Genomic DNA, 22,562 nt, shown 5'->3' on the forward strand with positions numbered 1-22,562 from the left:
ATTCTCAGGAAATGTCAGGGAATCTTTAGTTCCAGTCTTTTCCCATCTAAATATCCCCTGTCCAGGACAGATTACCCACTGCTTGCCCAACATACCAGGTCATAAGACAGCACAGCTCTCTGTGGGCGTCACGTTAATTCAAATCAAAAATCCTCATATGGAATGGAACCGTTGACAATGCAGTGATAGGCGTTATTTTCTAAAAAGCAGGTCATGTTAAGTGTCACTGTCAGCATAACATCCCTAAAATGTTCTGCTTCTATTAGAGAAACAGCGATTTGGAGAAAGGCTGTCTCCACTTGAAACAACAAAATGCTACTAACAATGCCACTCTGTGAGGGAGGACATCAGAACTTCTGGGTCCCTTAGATCACGCTTGAAAAAATGATCCACAACTTCCAGACTGATAAATGACAGCCTTAAGCTTGTGCCACCCATTTTTCTAGGATTATGTAAGAGGTTCTGGTCTCACTAGTATGGTTGCAGTCCTCAAGTTTTTGGGAGCTTTTGTGAAATTCCTTGGAGTTTGAGCCTATTTATTCATACCGACGGGAATGCAGAAGATGAGAAGCATTACTCCCTAATGCACTTAAGACAAAGCTGAGAGCTAGCAGCCGCTCAGTTCCAGTTCCAACCATATCACTGACTCACTGTGTGGGTTTGGGACAGCTCGCTCTCTCTTGGCCCCCATCCTGCTCTCTGTGCAGGAAGATTAAAGTGGTTGGATAGAGCCATACTGAAGCCAATACAACCTACACGTATGTTTCTTCAGCAAGGAATGTCCTTAGAAATGTAAAGATAGCACACCAAAGGCTTATTGTTAGGAGGCTTAGTTTATGACCGTGTTAAAACTGGAAGCAGGGAGAACTGTATAAATCTACAGCAGTATCTATAAAAGAAAAGTCGGCAGAGTGGTGAAATATAAAGGCAATTGTTAGCCTTCCACAGTGCTAAATCATAAACCAACGGAACTGGCATCAATTTCTAGACTGTGCAAGTGTATTTTCTGAAGACTGATCATTCAGCTAAATTAGGATTTTATTAAATGTAAAATTAAAATAACCTGATGCTTCGGGAAGAGAAAAGGATGTGTTTTGATATGAACATCAGTACCATTTAAACTGCAAGATCTAGAAGAGCAGATAAAAGGTTACCTTTGAAGTAAGGGCAATAGTCTCAATTCAGTTGGAAAATAACTTTTAACTGCCACTGGTGATTTTTTGCCAACTTCTTGAGTTTTCTCCACTGGCCCTGAATGATTCTTCATCTTCATTGGTGGGAAGCTAACCAGATTTAGGCAAAACCATCTGGCTTCTGTCAATTCATGCCTGGTTCAAGTTGTATTTCTCACAGTGGCTAATTCCTGCCTACCTTCCTCTTGCGCAGGCTTTTCCTGCACTACTACTCACTGACTTCAGTGAGACCCTGCTCAGCGTGGGGTTGCAAGATAATAACCTAAGATCAAAAGGTGCAAAAATTGTATGAACACTAGTGGTTATATCAGGAAGACTGGGTTAACTATTCAACTATGGTGATTCATTAGAGCTTCCTGAAGAAATTAATGCATCTAATTCAACACTGGAAGGAGGGAAGAGGATATTTGGAGAAAACAACACAAGAGGTATGAAACTGTGAGCCTCCCAACAGTCACAAAAGGGGAAGCAAATGCAGACAATGACATACTTCCAGGCTCCAGGCCAAAGCAACACTGCTGCTCTGCCAATGCAGAGCACAAAGAGCTCAAAGAGCATGAAACAGTTAAAAAGACATTCCTAGGAAAGGAGTGGGGATTTGATTGTCAGGCCCTGTGTGGAAAGATAGGCTACCAGCAGGAGAGGCTGTGGAAAAAGAGTCTCAGGAAGGTGGGTGTTCCCCAGTTCCTGAGGATTATGACCCTTAGGCAAAGGCAGGCATCTGTATAGATTGATTTATTGTTCTGAAAATCTGTTTTTACTTAAACTATTTAGTTCTACGCTAATACTTTCTGTTATAGAGGCTGTTTGGTCCCTTTATAGAGCCATTGCTCTCAAGCGCAACCAAATACTCAGAAGCAGGACAGATGCTCAAGGCATGATTTGAGAGTAGGTGAGTAAGATGGAGGTGACAAGGGACATGGGGTGCTCTTCAAGAAGCCATGTGATACAGTTAACTTGGTAAGTGTGATGGGAATAATTTGCAAGCTGACAGTGTGCTAAGCTTCTTTGCTAGACTGATGCTCAGACCATCTCACTTCACACATTTCAGCTTCTTCTCAAACTCAACTTTCTTTCAGTAAACTGACTTTGGTTCATTTGCTATCAACTCCTGTCCCGTCTCATGTCAATTCTGGCTTAAAAGTGAGCGTATCAGTTTGCTAGGAAAGATAACATCAGCTGCATTACCTTTAACAATTTTTGCCTGTTACTCTTCCCAAATAATTTCTTGATTTTGTCTTAATGAGAACATAGTCCTACAAAAACTAGTCTTCTCAGCATAGACAACCAGAGAGTTGCTTAATTCTCACTGTAGTAATCTGAAGAGCAGAGGTATTAAACAGCAGTGGACCCAACATCAGGCCCAGGGCAGATTCTATAAATACTTAGTAAGACTGTTCATAACTTGAATCTGGACAAATGGATCTCCTTAAATATTAAATTTAGCTAAAGCATTGCATTATTTCAGAAAGGATATACTTCCAAACAGCCCCCACAATAAGAAAACATGTAGGAAATGTACAACAGTTGGCAATCCATGGATCAGTTATAAATAAATAAATAAATAAATAAATCTACAAGTGAATGAACAGCCAGTCATTTACAGAGCCCAAGAATTAAGGTCTCGAAATCTGCTACTTAATAAGAATCAGAGACATCACCCATAACAAAGGAAGTAGTTTCTTATTTCCATCATAATAAAAACTCTTCCCCAGCACTTTCACCTCCTACTACCTTATATTTATTGTGAGACAAACATATACAAACTATGATTAAGTTTAAAGACAGTTTATAAGATGAATAAGCAAGTTACATGTTGGCATGCACACAGGAAAAAGAAACCAGACATCCTTACAAGCCTAAAAGACAGAGTATCTTTATCTACCTTCTAGACAAAAAAGCCATCCTGGCCACAACCTTATCAAGGCTTAGAGACTTTCTGTCATCATTCAATCCATTGAGGGGAGCAGCCACTTTCCTGCCACTAAGCATTAATAACTTTGTCTGAACTATCTGTGGCAGACAGATTCATTTCCTACTGGCTCCATCTAGGCTTGGTAGCCTTACACTTCACTAGCGAGCACTATGACATGACAAATGTAAGCACAGCGAGAAGGCTGGAAGGTTATGTGCCTTAGAGAGTGGAGCTGCTCACAAAGTCTTCCACGATAAACTCAGACAGACATTACTTTTACAGTTTGACAGTATAGTCCGTGAAACCCAAAAGACATTTTTCTGCAGATATTCTGTATTTTTTAACATAAAGCAAAGCTGAGACCAATACTCTTTATACTACTAAGTGCTTATTATCAGATAAATAAAAGGGGTGTACCCAAAATATTTTATGTACGCTTGTCTGGGTTGGAGATAACTTGCTTATAATAATAATACTTTTATAAATAAAAACTAATAAAAAATCCTCAGCAAAAATATCAAGTGCCAGACATCTTTAAGACAGACTTCAAGAGCAGAAAATTTTAAAACTCCTTTGAAAACTCTTCCAGAGCAATGTGCCTGTATGTTATTCTTTGACCCACCTACTAAAATATTGAAATGATATTTTGCTAGGGAGTTTCTCTTTAGCGAATAAACAGAAAGGAAAATTACAATTCCCAACATAAAAGTAGAGTGAAAAAAGTGTAGAGCTTTTACTTTCATGCCAATAGGGTTGAAGTGATGACATAGACATGATTCAGTAACTGACTGCAAAGACTTTATACAGATAAGAAGCACATTGCAATGTACCTAGTCCCATCAAACTGACTGATGAAACCTAACCTCTGCCTACCAACAAAGATAATGTATTAGACCATCTTGACATCCCTGCCAGCTCTTTGCATGGTTACTTCAAGGACCACAAGGCTGGCTGAAAGACGCAGCAATTAATCATACGTTGGCTCAGAGGACCATGGACAAATGGATTAAAATGTTTTAATTTGGCCACTTAACACAGAGACTAACCTGTACCAGGACCCTGAATAAGATCCTTCCTCTGTCAGCATTGTAGAGTACTCTGGGGAATACATTTCAGATTTTCTTCAGTGTGCATCATGTCAAACAGGCCTAAAATAAGGCTTTGAGGCCAACTGAAATGAAAATGAGACCTTCCCATTTGCAGAGTCTAACTGTAATCCACAACACACTTCAAAATATTCTGAAAGAATTTCAATTCAGAAGTAGTCAATTTCACTCAGTTCTATCTGGCATCATTCTTGGTGATTTAGGGATTCTGCTCTTATCTGTGCAGAAATACACAGATGTGCATAAATACAAAACAGGATATTGTGTTGAAACACATTTTAAAGATGATAACTTCAGCATTAAAGAAAATCTCACTTTGAAAATGTAATGATGTAAAAAATTAAGCTGTTAAGGATGGCTATGATTCTAAGAAAATGCAAATGTGCATATACCCACTTAAACACATTTCCTGACTTCTGCCACCATATTCCTTCTTTTTTTTTTTTTTTTTTCCTTGTTAAAGTGGCCAGTATTTCAGGCTATACCTGGCTACCTTGAGGCAAGATGGAAATCACTTTCCTACAGACTTTGCATATGAAAATAGAGGTTGCTCTAAGAAAAGATAGTCATCACCTTCCCTTGTTTTTCTTGGAACTGAAGCCAGGTTGCTCTCAAAGAAACTGGCTGCATTCTGGGCTATTTTGTTAGGAAATTCAACAGGAAATGATAAGGGAAGGGAACGAGACTGGAGGTGAGGTAAAACTGGTAATATAATCAGCAAGCAAAAGAAAGGAAACTCGTGAGTGAACGGAAATGTGAAACTATGTGGTTGCTGTAAAAGATTTTTAAGCAGTAGATGGGGTAAGAAGGAAAAAATGCATTGTGTAAAAAAGAATGAGAAAAATCTCAGTGAACAGACCATGTGGAGAAGGAGACTATCTTAAAGAGAATATGAAGACATACCCTGGACATATGAGTTGCCTACATTGGGTATACTGGGGCTACTATTTTGGATAATTGATGGCTACAAGATTGGCAGTACAAGCAAAGATGAGAATTGAGTCAACAGGAGAGATCACTGGAAAGAAAAGAAAAATAAGTATAAGTCAGCTAGAGAGCCACAAAATGAGAGATCTCCAGTGCAGGAGATGGGAAAATAAGAGGCCTCCAACCTTGCTGCATCAGGTGAAAATAATCATATCAAAAGATGCCCACTCATAATTATGTAATGACTCAAAATGACTGCAGACACAGTGAAGCTCTTCCCAAAAATGTAAAAAAAACCCCACCCTGATGTTAGATTGTCCCCTGTACTAATACTATAAAACATGCACACAGCCATGCACTTAATGGATGTTGTTGTTATTATGCCAACTCCATGCACTGGTTTGGCAAACTCTCAGTAACTGAGGAATCTAACATCTTCAGTAGTTCAGGATTGGTCTGGGTTATATTAGATGTTAAGTCTCTGTGAGCATCTCGCACTTTTGGGGACTAATCTTTTAATGACAGATGCTGCTCATTTGTAAAACATTACAATATTTTATTGCACTTCAAATGCCAAAGTAATCACTTTACCTGGGAATGAAAACATTTCATAAGGGTAGAAAGTGTAGTACTGCTTGTCAAAAAATTCTGTTTAAAATTTTTAGTGGTGTCATTTTTTCACCAATATGCAACTATTTATTGAGTATGTTGTGCTGATTTATATCATAGGCAAACACCATTCTTTTTTCAAAAAGTGGTGAACAGGAAAGGTTTAAAAAAATCACTATATGGTAGGAATCACGGTATCCCATCTCACTATACCCTAAAGTGTCACACTCGATCTGGCATTACAGCCATGAAAATAGGCTGCAAACTTCATTACAAGATGATGATTGGTATCTATCTCCTTTTATGCACAACACACATACTAAGATGCAACATAATATGCCAGAATGATACAACACCAGGCAAATAGAGACTGCTGAAAAGCCCTTCTACTGTTTATGTGGGGGCATTCTGAAATCTGGCCTCATGCAAGTCACAAAAATTAGGAGATTACAGATTTGGAATTAGTTTTTGACTAGATCCTTCACTTTGTTCAAGTTTACTGTTTGTATGCACCAGTTGGCTTACAGTTGCAAATGGAAATATTTATTCCCGCCTGACAAAACACAGTATGACTTAAAAAATGTTAAACTAAAATGTTTAAAAGTAATTTCCACCAAAGATCGAAACTGAGAAACTTATCTCCAAATGCTTTTATTTTTCACAAACTTTTCCCTCAAAAGCAATACTAAAACTGAAAGTTACTGCCCTCCTCCCCTAACTAAAAAATGGTGGTGTTTTCACTGAAAAAAAAAAAAGGATTAATTGCTGAAAATGCACAAGGAATTAAAAAAATGTACTGAAATGTTGAGCAACTCAGCTGGACAGCAAATTGTCTCTTTGTGAGCCACTGCCTCAAAGGACCGTTCCTTGCTTCTGAATCTTTGGTGTGCTTGGGCTTCTTTTAAGTAGACTTTCCAATGCCTGTAACAGTATTTTCTGATCAGAAAGCTATTTTATTTAAGTTAAAATTTTGAAATATTCTCAAAAACTGAAGATCCTTTTAATTACTCAAAGTCATGTAAGCTGCATTCTGTTTTGAAATGTCATTATGAGTTGTAAAACCAAGCCTACCAGCATGCAATTCAATTGATTACAGAGCAATAAAGACACTGAGATTAAAGTTCCAAAGTCAGAAAATGTGTCTGCCCATAACTACTAACATAATACTTGGAGCTTTTAGTTGGCATTACAACAGCATGCCAAGCAAAATGCGACCCCACTAAACACCCTCCACATTTGCATCATTGCCCTCTCATGTTGCCACTCCAGAGACATTTTTCTTCTCTTTCCTTCCATCTCCAGATTTCTTTGCAAGTGCATATTCCCATGTCCCCCGATTTCTCACTCTCAAGTCTGACTCACTGGTTCCTATTATAAGCATTAACAAAATATCCCTTAAATTACTCTGAGAGGACGTTGCTCCTGCTATGGGATTTAATGCCCTCCTCTGCAAGCAGAAGTGGCAGCTTACCAACATGCTCCTCACTGTGCAACGTACAGATATCCAATGCCAGACTTTAAATTGCTCAACAGCAAGTTTTAAATCATCCTGCCGAGGAGTCTGTAGGGAGACATACCAGTCTTACTGCAGAGGGAGATCAATGAGCTGTGGAGACATGCTGGCCAGGAATCTCCCTTTCATCTAGATATACACAGTGTGACACACCAGGTGCCAGCTTAACTGCTATTCTTACGGGAATGGGCAACTTTTACATTTGAGAGACGAGAGCATTTTTTTGAGTTTATAGATTATTTTTAATGTGTCAAAGATTTATCATGGGAGTTAAAGGGTTGAATAAAGTCAGCCAAAAGAAATTCTCAAGCTTAGTGTGATGCAAGATATCGGGGACTTACAGAACTTTACCATCATGTTGATCCTGCTTATGAACTCTCCTCTGCTGGCGTCCCTGACACAGTCAGTCTCTGTTCAGTGACATGCCCCTTCATAAGGGCAAGGGCCAGACTGAGCTTATGAGTAATATGTACCTTATGTACACACTTACAGAGCACCTATATCTGTCCCTTTCTCTCTCTCTCTCCCCCACCAACCCCGTCCAGAAATAGAACTCACTTTGCCCTGTTTAGATAAATCTTTGCAAGGTTGCACAGGCTCTCTGGAACAGCAAACAATCTGAAGAAACAGAAACATGTCCAGGGATGGAGTGGACAAACAAGTGTCAGTACCTCACTTGTACCCACAGAAAGGGAAGGTGGAACTGTGGTCCTGCAAGCATGTTTCTGCCTTATTATTGACCTGTTTCTACTAAGATCTGAACTGGCATCCAAAGCCTAATTATATTGATATTAACCTTTGACAGCAATGGAACTTTTCTTTAAAACACAGAAGTTCTTAAAAGACTGACTGCTTTTTGTTACTGTAATGAGCCAGAATGTATTTCATGGCTGTAAAGAAAAGATTAAGTTGTAGCCCTAAAGATGAATCATTGCTGTCCACACCAATATGAGATTGTCTGATAAATAATTGTATTTTTATCTACCAACAATACCCAAATTCCATATTTGATTGCCATACCCAGCAGCTGCTTAAATTTTTTTTCTTTTCTTTTCTTTTTTTTAAAATTGATCATAACTTTTCAAGACTTCCCTCTGTAGGGTTATATTAGGTGTTCCCTCATGAACTCTTCTGTCTTTTCATTCCCAGGGCAGGCTATCTTTTCCTGGTTCCTAGGAAAGTGGTAGGGTCTGGGCAACAGTTCTGTAGGCCTTTGCTGGATGTCAAGAAAAATTAAAATACTTCTTGCTCTCACAGAAGTGCTAAACTGGAATAGTATGTTTAACATTGAATATTGCTATCAGAAATATAAAGAAACCGGGGTGGGGGTGAAATAAACACAGATGTTAATGAGGAAAAAACTAACATATTTATAAGTCAGTTTGTAGGAGGCACTTGCTCTCACTACAGGAGAAAAAAAGGCATTTGAAGATTGGTGGTGTGATCCCCTAAGAGTTTTCCTAAGAAGGTGAAACATTTGCATAGCTGTCACTGCATATCTAACAATATGTATTCAGAGAACAACAGGCAACTCAGGATATGCAGCAACTGAAATACATATGTAGATAATGTGCACGCTGACTTGCAAGGTTCAAAATCATATTCTTTTTTCAAACAACATTGAAAAAGTATTAGGAAAAGTATGTCAGCTCTTCTTGGCTTTCTTCCTGATCACATGTAAAGTGCAAGCTAAATTGATAGATACCTTTCAAGAGTTTTCAAAGTATGAATGCAAAGCATAGACTACCAGTGACACATTAAATATATAACGAAAGGACAATAACAACAACAACAACATGTAAAAACTCAAAACATGCCCCGTAAAGTTTGGTTGTTGTTTTCGTTTTGGTTTATTTTGGGGTTTTTTTCCTAAACTTGCTTAATCAGAAAGAAGTTATATTACTTTGAAAATTTTCACTTAAAAGGTGAAATATCTAAATATCTATCTTTAGGATAGATATAGCATCAGAATTTTCAACCTCCACAAAATATTTTTGAGAACTTTATGAATAACCCAGATAACAACTTCTATTGGAATGTTCCAGTTAGCCTTGACTGTAGTGTGACCACAAAAAAAAAAAAATAGTACCGTTTAGAAAACCTTTTGGCAGACCTATGCTTTCACTGTAATTTTCAGGTGCATTTTTCTTTTTATTGCTACTGTATTTAACAGTCTATCATGCATAATTTTCTCTACAGCTAGTATTTTCCAGTTCTGCTTTATTTCAAGTGAGAGAACTGAGTGAAAGCAGCAGAAAACTTCAGAAAAATTAATTTGTTTTTAACCTTGCACCTTTTTTCTTAATTTTTTTTTTCCTCATCTTCTCATAAGGAAATACAAAGCCTGACACTTCAATGTTTATCTTTTGCATATAAATGCCTGGCAAACCAATATACAAGTTGAAATGCCAAGTGAAAAGTGTTTAAAATAAGAACTGGCTGACTGCTTTCTTTAACACATACACTTTTAATCTATCAGTAACAAAAAGTAGTACCACCTTTGGAAATACAGTCTACAAAAAGCCTTTGGGTAAATTATTGTAAAACAGTGTGACTCATATTTGCAGAGACTAAATAAGGGACAGCCTCTATTAACAGTCCATATGGAAACTGAGATATAAAATGTTCTAGAAAACATTGGCAACAGCATAAACGTTTAATAAAAAACTGAACAGTAAAGTGGAGGGAGAAGAGGCAAAAAAAGCACCAAAACCAACCAGGGGGTGAGAAAGAAGGATGATCAAAGTAAAAAAGAAAAGGGAATAAAGTTATACATTTTATGAGTAATTATAATAATTAAAGTATGCTTCATGAGGCAGCAACCTGGAAAATAACTCACCAAAGGTGGCATACTGCAATACTTTAAAAAGAAAAGTCTCACCGTATCTGTCACTTGATTTTGCTGCCAATGAAAAACTACAGAAAGTTACTTCGACCATTAATGTTCTAGCCTGCTCTTCAACTTTAGCAGCAGAAAAACTTTCAAGAACATCAACTAAAGAGGAAAATCTATTTTCTTGAAATAATAATTCTTATTTTGGTGGCAATAGGCAGATTTCAGATTTCTGTCAATCTAGGCTGAGATTTTGAAAGCCATCATGCTGTACATTCTTACACCTTTGGGCAACACTTATTTTTCCATCAAGATTTTTCTCCTTTGACTTCTCAAAACCAAGACACCTTCACATCACAGCATCTTGTCTTTCACTGAGAAAAGTGGAAATATAAAATCAAGAAAAAAAGCCTAAAGGATAACTTCAGATATCAGGCTGAACTATGATCAGAGGCAAAATATTTTCCATGTAAAGGCTTTGATAAGACAGTTGTTTTACCAAAGAAGATTCTTCACTTTCAGGAAAATAATTTGTCTTTCTTGGAACACTGTTACTGTTACTGCCAGTTTGGCCAAAATATTTTAATTCCTAAAAGGCAATGAAGGCAGCTTGACTTTGCCAGACCTGAAACAGCACTGTGCCAAACTTTTCTGAGAGGTGAGCACAAACCAAGATATCAAAGGTTTCCAAAGTCTAAACCCTGCCTCAGCTGAACAAACAGTATCTATAGAGAAGAAGATTTAAACTTGATGAGACAAGTAAAAATTAAAATTCAAACCAAAAATCTACCTGTGATTTTCAGGATGGATCATTTTCAGTCTTAACCTCAGTGACTCCCTGGACTGCAGTTACACAGTCCTCTCTGTGCCCCTGGGAAAGTCTCCTTCATCCCATCAGCTCCAAGTCTGGGTTTGGGTCTCTACTGTTCTTCCTAGGGATCTCCCAGGTTCCTTTCCCACTGCAGGCCCTTTCTCGCTGTCCTTTCCCTTCCCTGCACCTAGAGCCATTTTGTAGGTTATACATGTTCAGTCCCTTTCAGGTTAAAAACCCCTTTGCCCTAGAAGGGACTAGCTGGCAGCCACTTTTTTTTCTCTGCCGCCTCAACACATCCTCTCAGCATACACATACATTGAACTGAAAGAGAAATGATTGTATCGCAATCCCATTCTTCTCTTAAGCTTTAGATGTATAAGAAAAATAGGAGGAAGAGGTTTTATGCTTACTTAGTTAATGTCTTTTGAAGAAAAATATTTTGCAGCAAGAACCCTCTGGAGGATTTTTGCTTGTTTGTTTTTAGGAAAATAGCTTAGTATTTTGGAAAAGAAAGGACATTTTTCTTAAATCCAGTTCTATAAAAAATACAAGATTAAATTAACCTGTATTAAGTTGGCAGCCAAATCCCTGCATAGGAAACCAAAGATAGTATTTAACTGTCAACTCAATTCCAAAGAGATATACTTAATTACAAAAAATTAAGTCAGACAGTCAGTAAAATGAAATAGATCCCTGGAGAGCTGCTGTACTGTGCTAACATTTGCACCGTGCTCTTGCAATAGGAGCAGAATCCAGTTTTCTTAACTGTGAGACTGCTCCTTCCAAAATGTATCCACTTCCACTAAACATACATGGTACACATGACATTGGTCATATAGGTGCCTAAGGAAACTTTTCAATAACTTGCTAAACTAGTAATGTGATGTCTGTGACAGTTACATAGGGTGAGTACTCTTGAAAAAGAGGCCTGTTCTTGTCAATTGACCTAAAAATGGACTGATATCAATCACTTAATGAACATAAAGCTTCAATCCTGTTAATGTTAAGGCTCAGAAGTAGCTTCATTATCTGTATACCAAGGTCGCTCAAGTTGATAACAGATGTAGAATTATATAACAGTATTTACAGTTTTCATCTTTGTATTTGTTTAATTTGTCCTTATATGGCATTTATTACTTTTTAAACAACTGATTAATTCTTGGCATAATTTTTATGAACAAAGGGTGACCACAATGCAATATCTGCATGCAGATGAAAGCAAACTTCATAGCTCTTCTAATACATGGACCAGAGTATGGCTAATTTTTCAAAACTACTGTCTCATTTCTTTATGCCATATATAACACACATGCTTATGTCCATGGGCTGTGATTTGCAATATGGTTCACTCTGAGTCTTTTCTTAACTCAGGGTCAATTGACTTTTTCCTTCTGTCTTCCTACTTCCTTTTCCCCAGCTTCACTGGACAAATATTTACAATATGTCATGTCTTGATGCCTTGACTTCTTTTCACTAAATATGCTAATGGAAAATCTTTAATCAACTTTCAGAGCTGAAACAAGTCTCCCATTCCTTGGATTCATACATGCTCTGCCAAAAATGTTGTTCAGGTAATGGACAAGAAAAATTTAGCACACATTGATATTAATGTCCCATTCAAAAATTATGATGATGACGTGGGGGTGGGGAATCTGTTAAATAAAAAAAAAAAAAAAAAAAAACTGAGAAAACTCCAAAAGGCGTTCAATAGGTTGTGTGCTAATGAAGTGAGGCTGACTGATTTCTGTGCGATTGCTCCCAATAACATTCTCTGAGAAAAGCCTTTGAACAAACAAATGTACCTTTCTTGAAGAATAAGTTTGTTTTCCTTCTTCCAGAAGTCTTTGAAGTCAGAACTGAATTCATGCCAAATACTGAAGAAAGAATGTGGGGACACCTCTTTCTCTCCCATTTTTGGTTTCATACAGAAATAGGCTGCAGTTTCCAAAAAGCTGTCAAAGAAAGCAAAACCGACAAATGTTTCAGTACCCACTGATGCAATTTTTTTTTTTTTTACTTAGTACTGACACAGTATTTAATTATTCTTGGTAGCAGATCTAAAATAAAAGACTATAAAACATAACAGTTCTGAGGCCTTTGTATACAGATAGATAGACAATATGATTCTTCAGCAAAGTTGGGATCTGGCACTTATCATAGGTTCTGGTTTTGACCAAAGAATTTTCTACTTCAAAAGCCAAAATGAACGATGAACGCAGTGTCCACAGCCCTGCAAATCCAGACATCCACACCTGCCCATATACTGCTTTTCTGTTGTGTTTAAAGCTGTTTTCACAACACAGAGTCAAAGCCTATAAAAGACTGTAAACAAAGTTCTTCAAGTTCTGTTAGATCTATACTATGACACAATAGGGTAGATAGGTTGAAGCATACACAGAAACGTTAAAACTCAAACCTGCTATGTACTAAAAAAGAAATGATGCAACAGAAAACTGGGTCAGGAGCAACTGTGCTAGAAAAGAGGTGCCCATCATGGCTCTACCAGAATGATCCAACAACACCTTCCGAGCTCAGCAAAAGTAAAGTTGCATATTAAACACAAAAGCTATACCTCAAGTAAGAACTGCTGCTGAAATGCAAAGGGCATATGCCAATACTGAGTGAGGACTGTGGCTGCAATTAAATCTAACAGATTTCTGAGTTTGAACTGCTTCTATTTTATTTCAAATTTTAAAATATGTAGGAATGTTATAGGAAGCTACTGAAGAATTATTTCAAAAATTAATTTCTTGATTATTATTCCATTTTATGTTTTGACTTAATGTTTTGTAAATACTGGGGCTTTTAAGAACATCTGTCTCATCTGAAGCTCAACAGGGAAGCTTCTGGAGAACTGGTTATTTTCTGAAGAATTCTATAGAAAGCTGTCTCTTGAAATATAACTGTAGATACTTTGCTCACTGATCTGTTACTACTCATCAAGTCCTATGATAATTTTCTATGAAACACACATCACAGTTTTAATCACTTTAATTATGAGGAAAAATGCAATTCCAGTTAAATGGATGGAAATTTCATTTTAGTCACAGAAGTTGCATCTTCATTCATGGACTACTGTAATTGGAAATAAAGCGCTCTGATAGTTGTTATAATTTAAAGTTTTCAATGGTGACAATAGTATACAAAGATTCAACCATTCTGAAAGGTCAATCTCTAAGTCTCTGTGAAACCGTTTGTCCTCGTTCTCAAAACTCAATACTCTAGTTGTTCTGCCCAACCTCAAAAATGTATGCCTACATAAATTATCCTATTTCTGAATAAAAAAAGCCTAGAGCTTAAAAGTTTAACATCAGTTTACCAATCAAATTCTACACACTTTTCCTCTTAATTTGTAATTAATTTTTCCATCTGCTGAAGCAAAATGAAGCTGTTGAGCGACAAAGATGCAGCACAGAAAAATATAAAAGACAAAGATACCCTCACTTCTTAAGCCATTGCATTGGTACTCAAATGCCACCTCACTGGAGTGTACCATTTCTTCAGCTCTCTCAGCCTACCATGGCACTCTGTTCTGTAAGTCAGCACTTGGTTAATAAATAGAATGTCTTTCTGTGGCTGGGTTTTGTTGTGTTTTTTCAAATGATTTATAGATAAGTGATACTACTGATTGAACTAAAATATTCCATTTTACTCACCTATTTACATTTTTTCCCACAGTTTCATACTGGGGAAAATACTTATCACCTATCATGTGGTCCCATAGAATCCCTCAAAAACAATATCCCTGACATTCGTCAGTCAGGTATACTATATTTTAATTTTTTTTGCCTACTTTCACATATTTTCAACTTTTTGCAAAACTGCAAACATATCAGGGAGGTCTTTTGGTTTTCCTCCCAGCCCCTTCCCCTAGACTTACAGTTCTAGAGCTGGCTAGTGAGGAAGTCATATAAAAGGCTTATTTGATTTTTCAGAATGAACTGGCTACATTTTTGAAAGAACATGAGGAGTACAGGACAAGAGAGAAATCTGGAGGCATCAGCTGAGTCCATGGCTTATTTTTAAGGAAGCTCTTTGAACGAAGGCCATTAATGATTTACAGAACATTGAAAGATCAGAAGTTCAAATAAGAAGCCTTGTTCTGAGAAACGTGTCTTCAAACCATTCTGCAAATGACAATAATGTGAAAAGAATTTGACAGTGCATGGCCACCCTAAGCAATGCTCTTAAATTTGAGGTAACGAGCTAGAATTCCCTCAAAGGAAAACATCTCAGGAAACAGGAAGCCAAGAAAAAATTAAATTCAGATTGTACAGGAGAATGCTCAAAAAAAATTGATAAACAACACTAACATTTATTGGAAACACAAAGGCTTCCATCACTCCTCAATTATTCCAACTGTCCTCTGGGAGAAGAAGGAAATACCCAATGTTTTTTTCTCTGGTGACCAAAAATCTCCCTGAGGACCATTTGTATAACCATTACAACCTTACACACGCATGCAGATGTGTCTAACAGCTATAACTTAATTTCTTGGTTTATAGAGAGAAGAGAAATGCTCAGCCAGGTTGCTTGCCTCCCTAGCAGTTACTTTGGGAGGTAAAGGAAATAAGCTGTTTGTGAAATGTGAAACAGCAGCAGTGTAGCAGGTTGTCATTGTTAATGTGTCACACCTTTCTAATGCCCCGTAACAATGTGTATCAGCTGCACCACAGTAAGATTTCGGGGCACAAGTCTCCATGAATCAAATATTTTTTCTACATATGCAGATCAAACAGTCAAGACAGTTACTATATATTTTCCAGCCAGAGAGGTCTACCCTTATTTAGCAGTTTAGTCTCTTAGAGGACATACAGAAGACATATGGAAACCTGCCTGCTATACATTTGATGCTGTCATTTTTGTAGTACAAGACAAAGTGGCAGAATTCACACATGAAAGACAAAGCAAATAAAGTGAATCCAAATCCATCAAATAATAAAACATGCACAGCAATAAATCCTCTATATTACCACGCTCTTTAAATATCTGATTTGGAAATGTTTACATATGTCAAACTAGACATATCTCAAAGCTGATTCCAGGAGGCGACACGCATTTTAAATACAAAGAGAAATTTGGATGACATCGCCATAACCTCAAGACTAGATATCATCCTTTCAGACTTCAGCCAGGCAGCAAATACCTTTTCTGTAGTGCTTTTTGGTGGGGCAGCCCATTCAAATTTTCCTGTTGATCCTTCAGCAGATTTTGAAACAAAACATCTGCAAATACCATTGATACTGTTCCTGACTATATGTGCAGGCACACAGACATTTTGAATCAAATAAGGGACTAGAGTTCAGAAAGCTTTTGTTCCTATACCCAAATTAATTTCTGCATCATAAAACCTTGGGAAACTCATCTGACCTCTCTGGATTTCATTTCACCTATCTGCAAAATGAAACATTTATTACCAAACAGGTATTGCAAAGCTTGTTTAGGGTCCATTTCTCAAGTGAAAAGGTTCTTTCTTTTCCATACTCTTAGTGAACGTCTTAAAAGAAAAGAATGTGCATTAGAGAAGAGATAGCAGTCATGGAAGATGGAAGGAAGGGCATACGAGTTATTTTCAGGGATTAAAAGAGGTAAAGGAGGTCACTGGCTTTGCTTCAAACAGCCTGACTTTTCAAGCATGATTAAGAATCAGGCAGTGATGTTCACACTGCTGTCTTATCCTGACATAGCAAAAGCCAGAATTCTTTAAACAGATTTCAGACTGCATTTCATATCCCTCTTGCTGGCCCTGAAGGAGAATTAAATAACAGTAACTCTCTCAAAACAATGGAAGAGTTGCTCATCCCTGACAATTAAGGAAGGAAATAAGATCAAGAAAGATGGTTAGTTCCTTTTCTCCTTTTCTCATCTTCTAATTTCCTTGGTTCAAGTGTTTGTGTAATTCAGAAAAAATCACTGCAGTCTGAGATGACCGAATTCACTGCTTACTCAAATGTGGAAATTTGATGAATGAATCACTGGACCTTTCTGTGTGCTCCCTTGTGTACAACTATAAGACTATGTAAATGATTTTTCTATTTGGAGGGAAGGAAGGAATGGGTGCACTAACAGCCAAACCAAATTTAATCATATGAGAAAGAAATGAAACCATTGACATTGCAAATGGCTCATTGACAGCATTTCTAGCTAATAGATCTAATCCATTAGGAATATTTTAAAAGCAGCTATGGATTTTTCAGGTTTTTTCCATTCCATTCTGAAGCCAGTTAGCAAGCAGTTGCAGACAATGATTCAGATTCAAGTCTGCTGTGTGCAATGCATTGGCCAGTTTATATGTACAACATATGTTTGTATGCATGCATGTACGTATGTGAATGTATGCAGTAGGTCAAACAGAAGGAGAGGGGGAGGAGAGAGAAGCTGGCAACTGCAAACCCACTTATTTTGCTAAAAAAAAAAAAAGAAGAAGAAGAAAAAAAGCAATAAGGAGACAAAACAACAATACTAAGCAATGGACAGCAGTAGTTTCATCTCAGTATCATTTGATCAGGATTCCATGGCCAAATAAATAGCAAAGTAACCACAGGTACAGAAATGCCGTGGCTGACCTTTCTAAGAAATGGTGAACACACGCACGAACACACACACACATCTGGTTTCCCCACACAGCAGACTAAATCGCCTACAAGAGTAAAGATTTGTTTAAATGTGGATTTAAATGTAGAAAAAAACATTTCTACAATTCTGCAAGAGAGATTCTGTACTGTTTGACAGATTATGTATTTTGGTTGAAGTTCGAACCTGGACGTTCTTGACTACTTGGGTTTGGCTTTATAAATGGTTAAGTATCATTTACGTATATTTGAGATTAAGAGCAGGTAGTCTTAGTGGTGGTACTGTGTTAGTTTTGTGAAGCAGCTGTGTTTCAGAAGGAGTTCTGAGTCAGGCAGGAGCTGCTAAGGTACATTATAGTTTGATTAAAGTCACAAGTAAAATTTAGAACTAAGCATAGTCTACCAAAAGAAAGAAGATAAAAAGGGGAAAAAAGACTACATGTGCCTATTACTACTTTAAATCTGACATAAGTTATATTTAAAGCTAAACTGAGTTGGCAGGCATATAAGCCTGTTCAGAGTGTTGACCCTGAATTTATGACTACATAGGGAAGATGAGTGCAGTATATAGGTAACAGTACTTGCTTCCTGGAAAGGCTAATCACATGAATTCTCATATTTATTCTTGTTTTGTTTTATAAAGAGGAAAAGGCTTTGTACATATTTTCTTTGTGTTTTCAACATCTGAAAGCATTAGCAAGAGTTAGTCTTAAGACAGAATACCAAGCAGTTCAGCAAAATCACATAAAATTATATAAAATGAAACAGAACCAGCATCCTGGTTATCAAGATAGCACAAGGGTGTGAGGAAGCTTAATATGCACAGCATCCTAAGAAGCCTCTCATTTTCTATTGACATATTTTGTTGAGGGTCCTCTCTGCACTATAACTTTGCATCACTTTCTTCACCTTTTTTTTTTTTTTTTTAAATTATCATTACCTCTCCTCAGTGCTGTCCGTTGTCCTGCATAAGTAGAAGTGAGAAAATATAAAAATAAACATAGGTTCATTCAAAATATCTAGTACTTAAATGTTGGCAAGAAATTTCTTGGGGTCCTTTTTTTTTCTTTTTAAGGAAGAAAAGTATCTTTCTTATATTAAAAGAAAGTTGAGATAATATGCCAGCTTAAATCAGCTGCCAGAATCATTAATCTCTTCTTTCATTTGCCAATTTATATTGTGTAACTATGGATTTTGTAATATTGTTCCTTAGAAAACAAAGGTCTCAAGAGATTTTTCCTTTCCTCTAAAAAAAACCTGCCAAACATTTGCAATGTTTTGAATCCTAAGTCATCTCCCTCATCTTTATTCCCTTGCCTCCTAAAAATTCATATTAAAGAGAAGAGTGTTTTATTGCTCCAACTAGATGAAAATTAACAGCTTCAACAACAACAAAAACCATCCCTCTACCTTTGAGGTACCATTTTTTCCCACAGCAAAAGCCCAGCAAAAAGCATCCAGTGTTAAGAACAGGAAATTATGTTTCAACACGCCAGTCTGCCTTGTTCATGAGAATTTTGACCCCTGCCCCAGGAAATTATTTACAACTTTAATATTTATCAACAATGATCAATATTATCAGTTGTACACATTGATTAACACAAATGCACAACTTACATATTTTATACTTCATGCCATACACTGAAGGCAGCAGACCCAGTAACTGAAGCAGAGCTGTGACAGAATGTTAAATTCAATGGGTGTTAGGAATATAACCTTGCACTTGAAACAAATATTTTAGGAAAACTACAATTTTTAGAGGACTGACGAACTCATGGAGTTCGCAATGAAAACAACATTCACATACCAGATTGCCATTTCAACCTCAGTTCAAACTGTTATTCCAGGCTCTCTTATTTACATCATTCAATGGGTGGGTATTTCTTTAGTCCTGTCTTTCAGGAACAAAGTCCCTCATAAAAGGGGTAGCAAAGTAGCAAAATAATATGGCCATAAATAATTTGAGTTATAGTTTTGTTGGAAGGTGAATTTGAGCACTGAGATTTTCACAATCTGTTTATTTTAGAAATTATCAGGTCCAGATTAAGATGTATCAGTTGGGCATGATGAATAAATTTGTCAAAACACTTCTTGTTGCTTGTATCTTCTGGAAACATTAGGTTATCAGAGATCACAGTTATCACTACATCTTAAAAGTATTCTTCAAGATTTTGCTTCTCTGGTTTTTTTGTTGTTTTTTTTTTTTCTCTTCCTATTTTTATGCTCATTCTTCTCTAAAACACTAGGCTACAACCTGGTCCCTCTATATGCTTGGTTTTGGTTTGGTTTGGGGTTTTTTTTGCATTTCCCTGATGGAAGCAAATGTTCTGCTGATGTAACAATGCCATTTTTAATCTGATGTGGCATAGGATTAGGTGCTAAATTATGTCACAAGCAGGATGGACCTATCTTGGCAGACAGAACTTTTCTGATGACAAAAAAATACAGTGTTTAAAAAGCCATTCTGCACAGACTGAGTCAGCCTCCAGCCTCAAAGGTCAGGAAATATAGGTCAGAGGTATTTTTGCTACCTTCACTAAATCAGGTACAAAGTATTTGTCAGCCACAGCTCACCCAGTAATTGGGGTTTACGTGAACCCAAATTCTGTTATGCATATTTAAAGGTTATGTCTCTGTTCGAGAATATTATTCAGATTAAAATATGAATTGAGATAATACATTGGAAACAGAGCTAACCTTGGGCCCTTTTTTGTCTCTGACAATTGTATTCTAACAGGCCACTCAGAGAAAAAAGCAGACATATTTTAGCATGACTCTTCTAATGCATTTTTAATTTGCATGTGCTTTCTCCTGTCATTGTAAAATGACAATTTTAAACAGGTTCAAACTTTCTCTCAAAACCTCGGTTTGAGGTATTTGCAGTTCACTGGATGCATTGGTGTTAGCTGCAATCCGCCGTAATCTGCAGACTTTGCATGAACGTGTAGGTTCTCTTTCTCAGAGTTTAATGCTTTTAATTTTATGTTAGAGTGGATATCGTGCCCATGCAGGCCAGCTAAGCTGTTATATAAACACATGGATAGCTCTGTGCTAAACTGGGCATATAAATATGAGCATGTGTAAAACAACGTAATGTAATTGTGTGCATGGGAAAGTCAGGCCCAGTAACATATCCAAAAGAAAACTGTTTTTTTCTCTTAAAAAGACTAACATATGAGCTTCAAACATATTAAATAAGCCTTGGCCAGTTGAACTTAAAGAAATAATAAGGTGCCAGTAGACACAGAATACCATGGTAGAATGAATTTCAACGGTGATCTGACAGAAGCTGCTAGCCTCAGTGCTGTAAGAAACAGCTAAATGTCTCATGTTAAATCCCAGCTTGTCTCCAGATGTTTCTATTAATACACCTCATCTTCACTGTCTAGTGCAGTGAAGGCCTTCTGAGCAATCACCATTACTTAAAGAGGTTATAATTACATATGAAGGTAGTGTAACCATTGTGTACTATTAACAGTACTATATTACTATTAATACTACTATTAATTGTACTATTTAACACTATTGTGTTAATATTTTTATTATGGTTTTTTGATTTATTGATGTCAACCTCAGCCTTGTAATCTGCCTGCTCCCATGGTATGGCTCACTTTTATAACTGAAATTCGTGCAGATTCAAGGTCAGAGTTATCTAACAAATTAAGAAGTAATTTGCCTTAAACCTAAAGCGGATTATTTTGATATCTACACAGAAACCACACAGATGCTTTACCAGATTTCATGTACATATAAATATTAACCCACGCTCTAAGAATATAATCCAGCATAGATTAATTTTATACATGTGCATCTACAAAAACATACTCTAAAAATAACACGTGAAATGAATCTACAGATCTCATTGGGAGTATTGTCATATGCTCTTCTATTTTGGGGCTCACATCAAACTTAGGTTTCAGTTTCTATTCTTTGAAAATTGTACAATAAAAATGCTCTGAAACACTTGGGTATTATAGAACCTCCTAGCATTTTAAATGTTCTGTGATGCAGTTTAATCTTAACCCTTCAAGGTTGCTCTGAAGAGTGTTCTTAATTCAATGTACAAGAGCTCTCTCCTTAACAAGCATGAACACAGGATTCCCCAATATCATCAAAAGCCAGCACAACTATGAATGGAAGAAATCCAGCCTTTGGAGAAGACAGAAATATTCACGGGGGCTTTCATATTCTTAGAGTCAATTACAACAAAATCACATGGAAACAAATCGAAAGACTTCAAAATTTGGGTTGAAGTGTCAGATTGAAAACGTCTTTATGTGCATTTTTCAAATGTTAGGCATATATGATTGAACTCCTGACTTATCCCAATACATTCTCTTCATAGTAGTGGCAGTATCTTTGTTTAGGTGAGTAGAGAAAAATGGGTAGCATTTTCTACAAGGATCAAGTTTAAATGACAAGGTGGCAGCCATTGGAATTGATGGAAAGATTGTAATATGTAACCATATCACTCTGGATATGTGAATCACCAATATTCATACATCCAAGCAAAGCTAAACAAACCATACTCCTTTGGCCCAAGAACATTCTTTCATGTCTGGAGGAGCTGTTCCCATCCCTTCCAAGGATTATGTGAAGGCTTCATGGTGTTTCTGGTCTGGGGTGACCATTGCCCTAGTTGTTTCCTTTGGGGTTGAGAAGGAACTCTTACCTCCTCAACAGACTGATTAAGGTAGAACCATCTTTCAGACAGCAGTTGAAAAAAGAAGCAAGTGCAAGTTATTCCATGAGAAGCATTCATTTAAGACACAGTGCAGAAGGCATCTGGCTCACTAAAGCTGTTTCTGAATCTAGCTAGTTAAGGAAGACAAGAAACAAGGCAACAAGGCCAAGGAACAAACCAAAGAAGAGTAAAGAGGCAACACTTTTTTTCCTAGTCACTTAATCTCCGTATATGAGAAGCACAGTGGGGTTTCAGCAATAGGCTGAGGCAAGCCCTATACTGTGGAGGGGCTGATGGCAGCCTTCCATCAGCTGGAAATTATTACAGAAGGAATGACCTATATTGTAGGAGTTATTACTGGATAGTTCCCAGATGAGTTAACGCAATTGTGACCTA

General features: G+C 37.0%; 1 protein-coding gene across 1 annotated transcript in view; it reads right to left on the reverse strand.

Annotated features, from left to right (window-relative positions):
• The window catches only part of FMN2 (formin 2), a 162,707-nt gene that overhangs the window by 3,907 nt on the left and 136,238 nt on the right, over window positions 1–22,562 (reverse strand). Inside the window, exon 17 of the mRNA XM_049831137.1 lies at window positions 12,713–12,862. Coding sequence (XP_049687094.1) covers window positions 12,713–12,862 — 150 coding nt within the window. The remainder of the gene's footprint in view (window positions 1–12,712; window positions 12,863–22,562) is intronic.

Source organism: Accipiter gentilis, chromosome 28, assembly GCF_929443795.1.
Source record: "Accipiter gentilis chromosome 28, bAccGen1.1, whole genome shotgun sequence".
Classification (NCBI taxonomy): Eukaryota; Metazoa; Chordata; class Aves; order Accipitriformes; family Accipitridae; genus Astur; species Astur gentilis.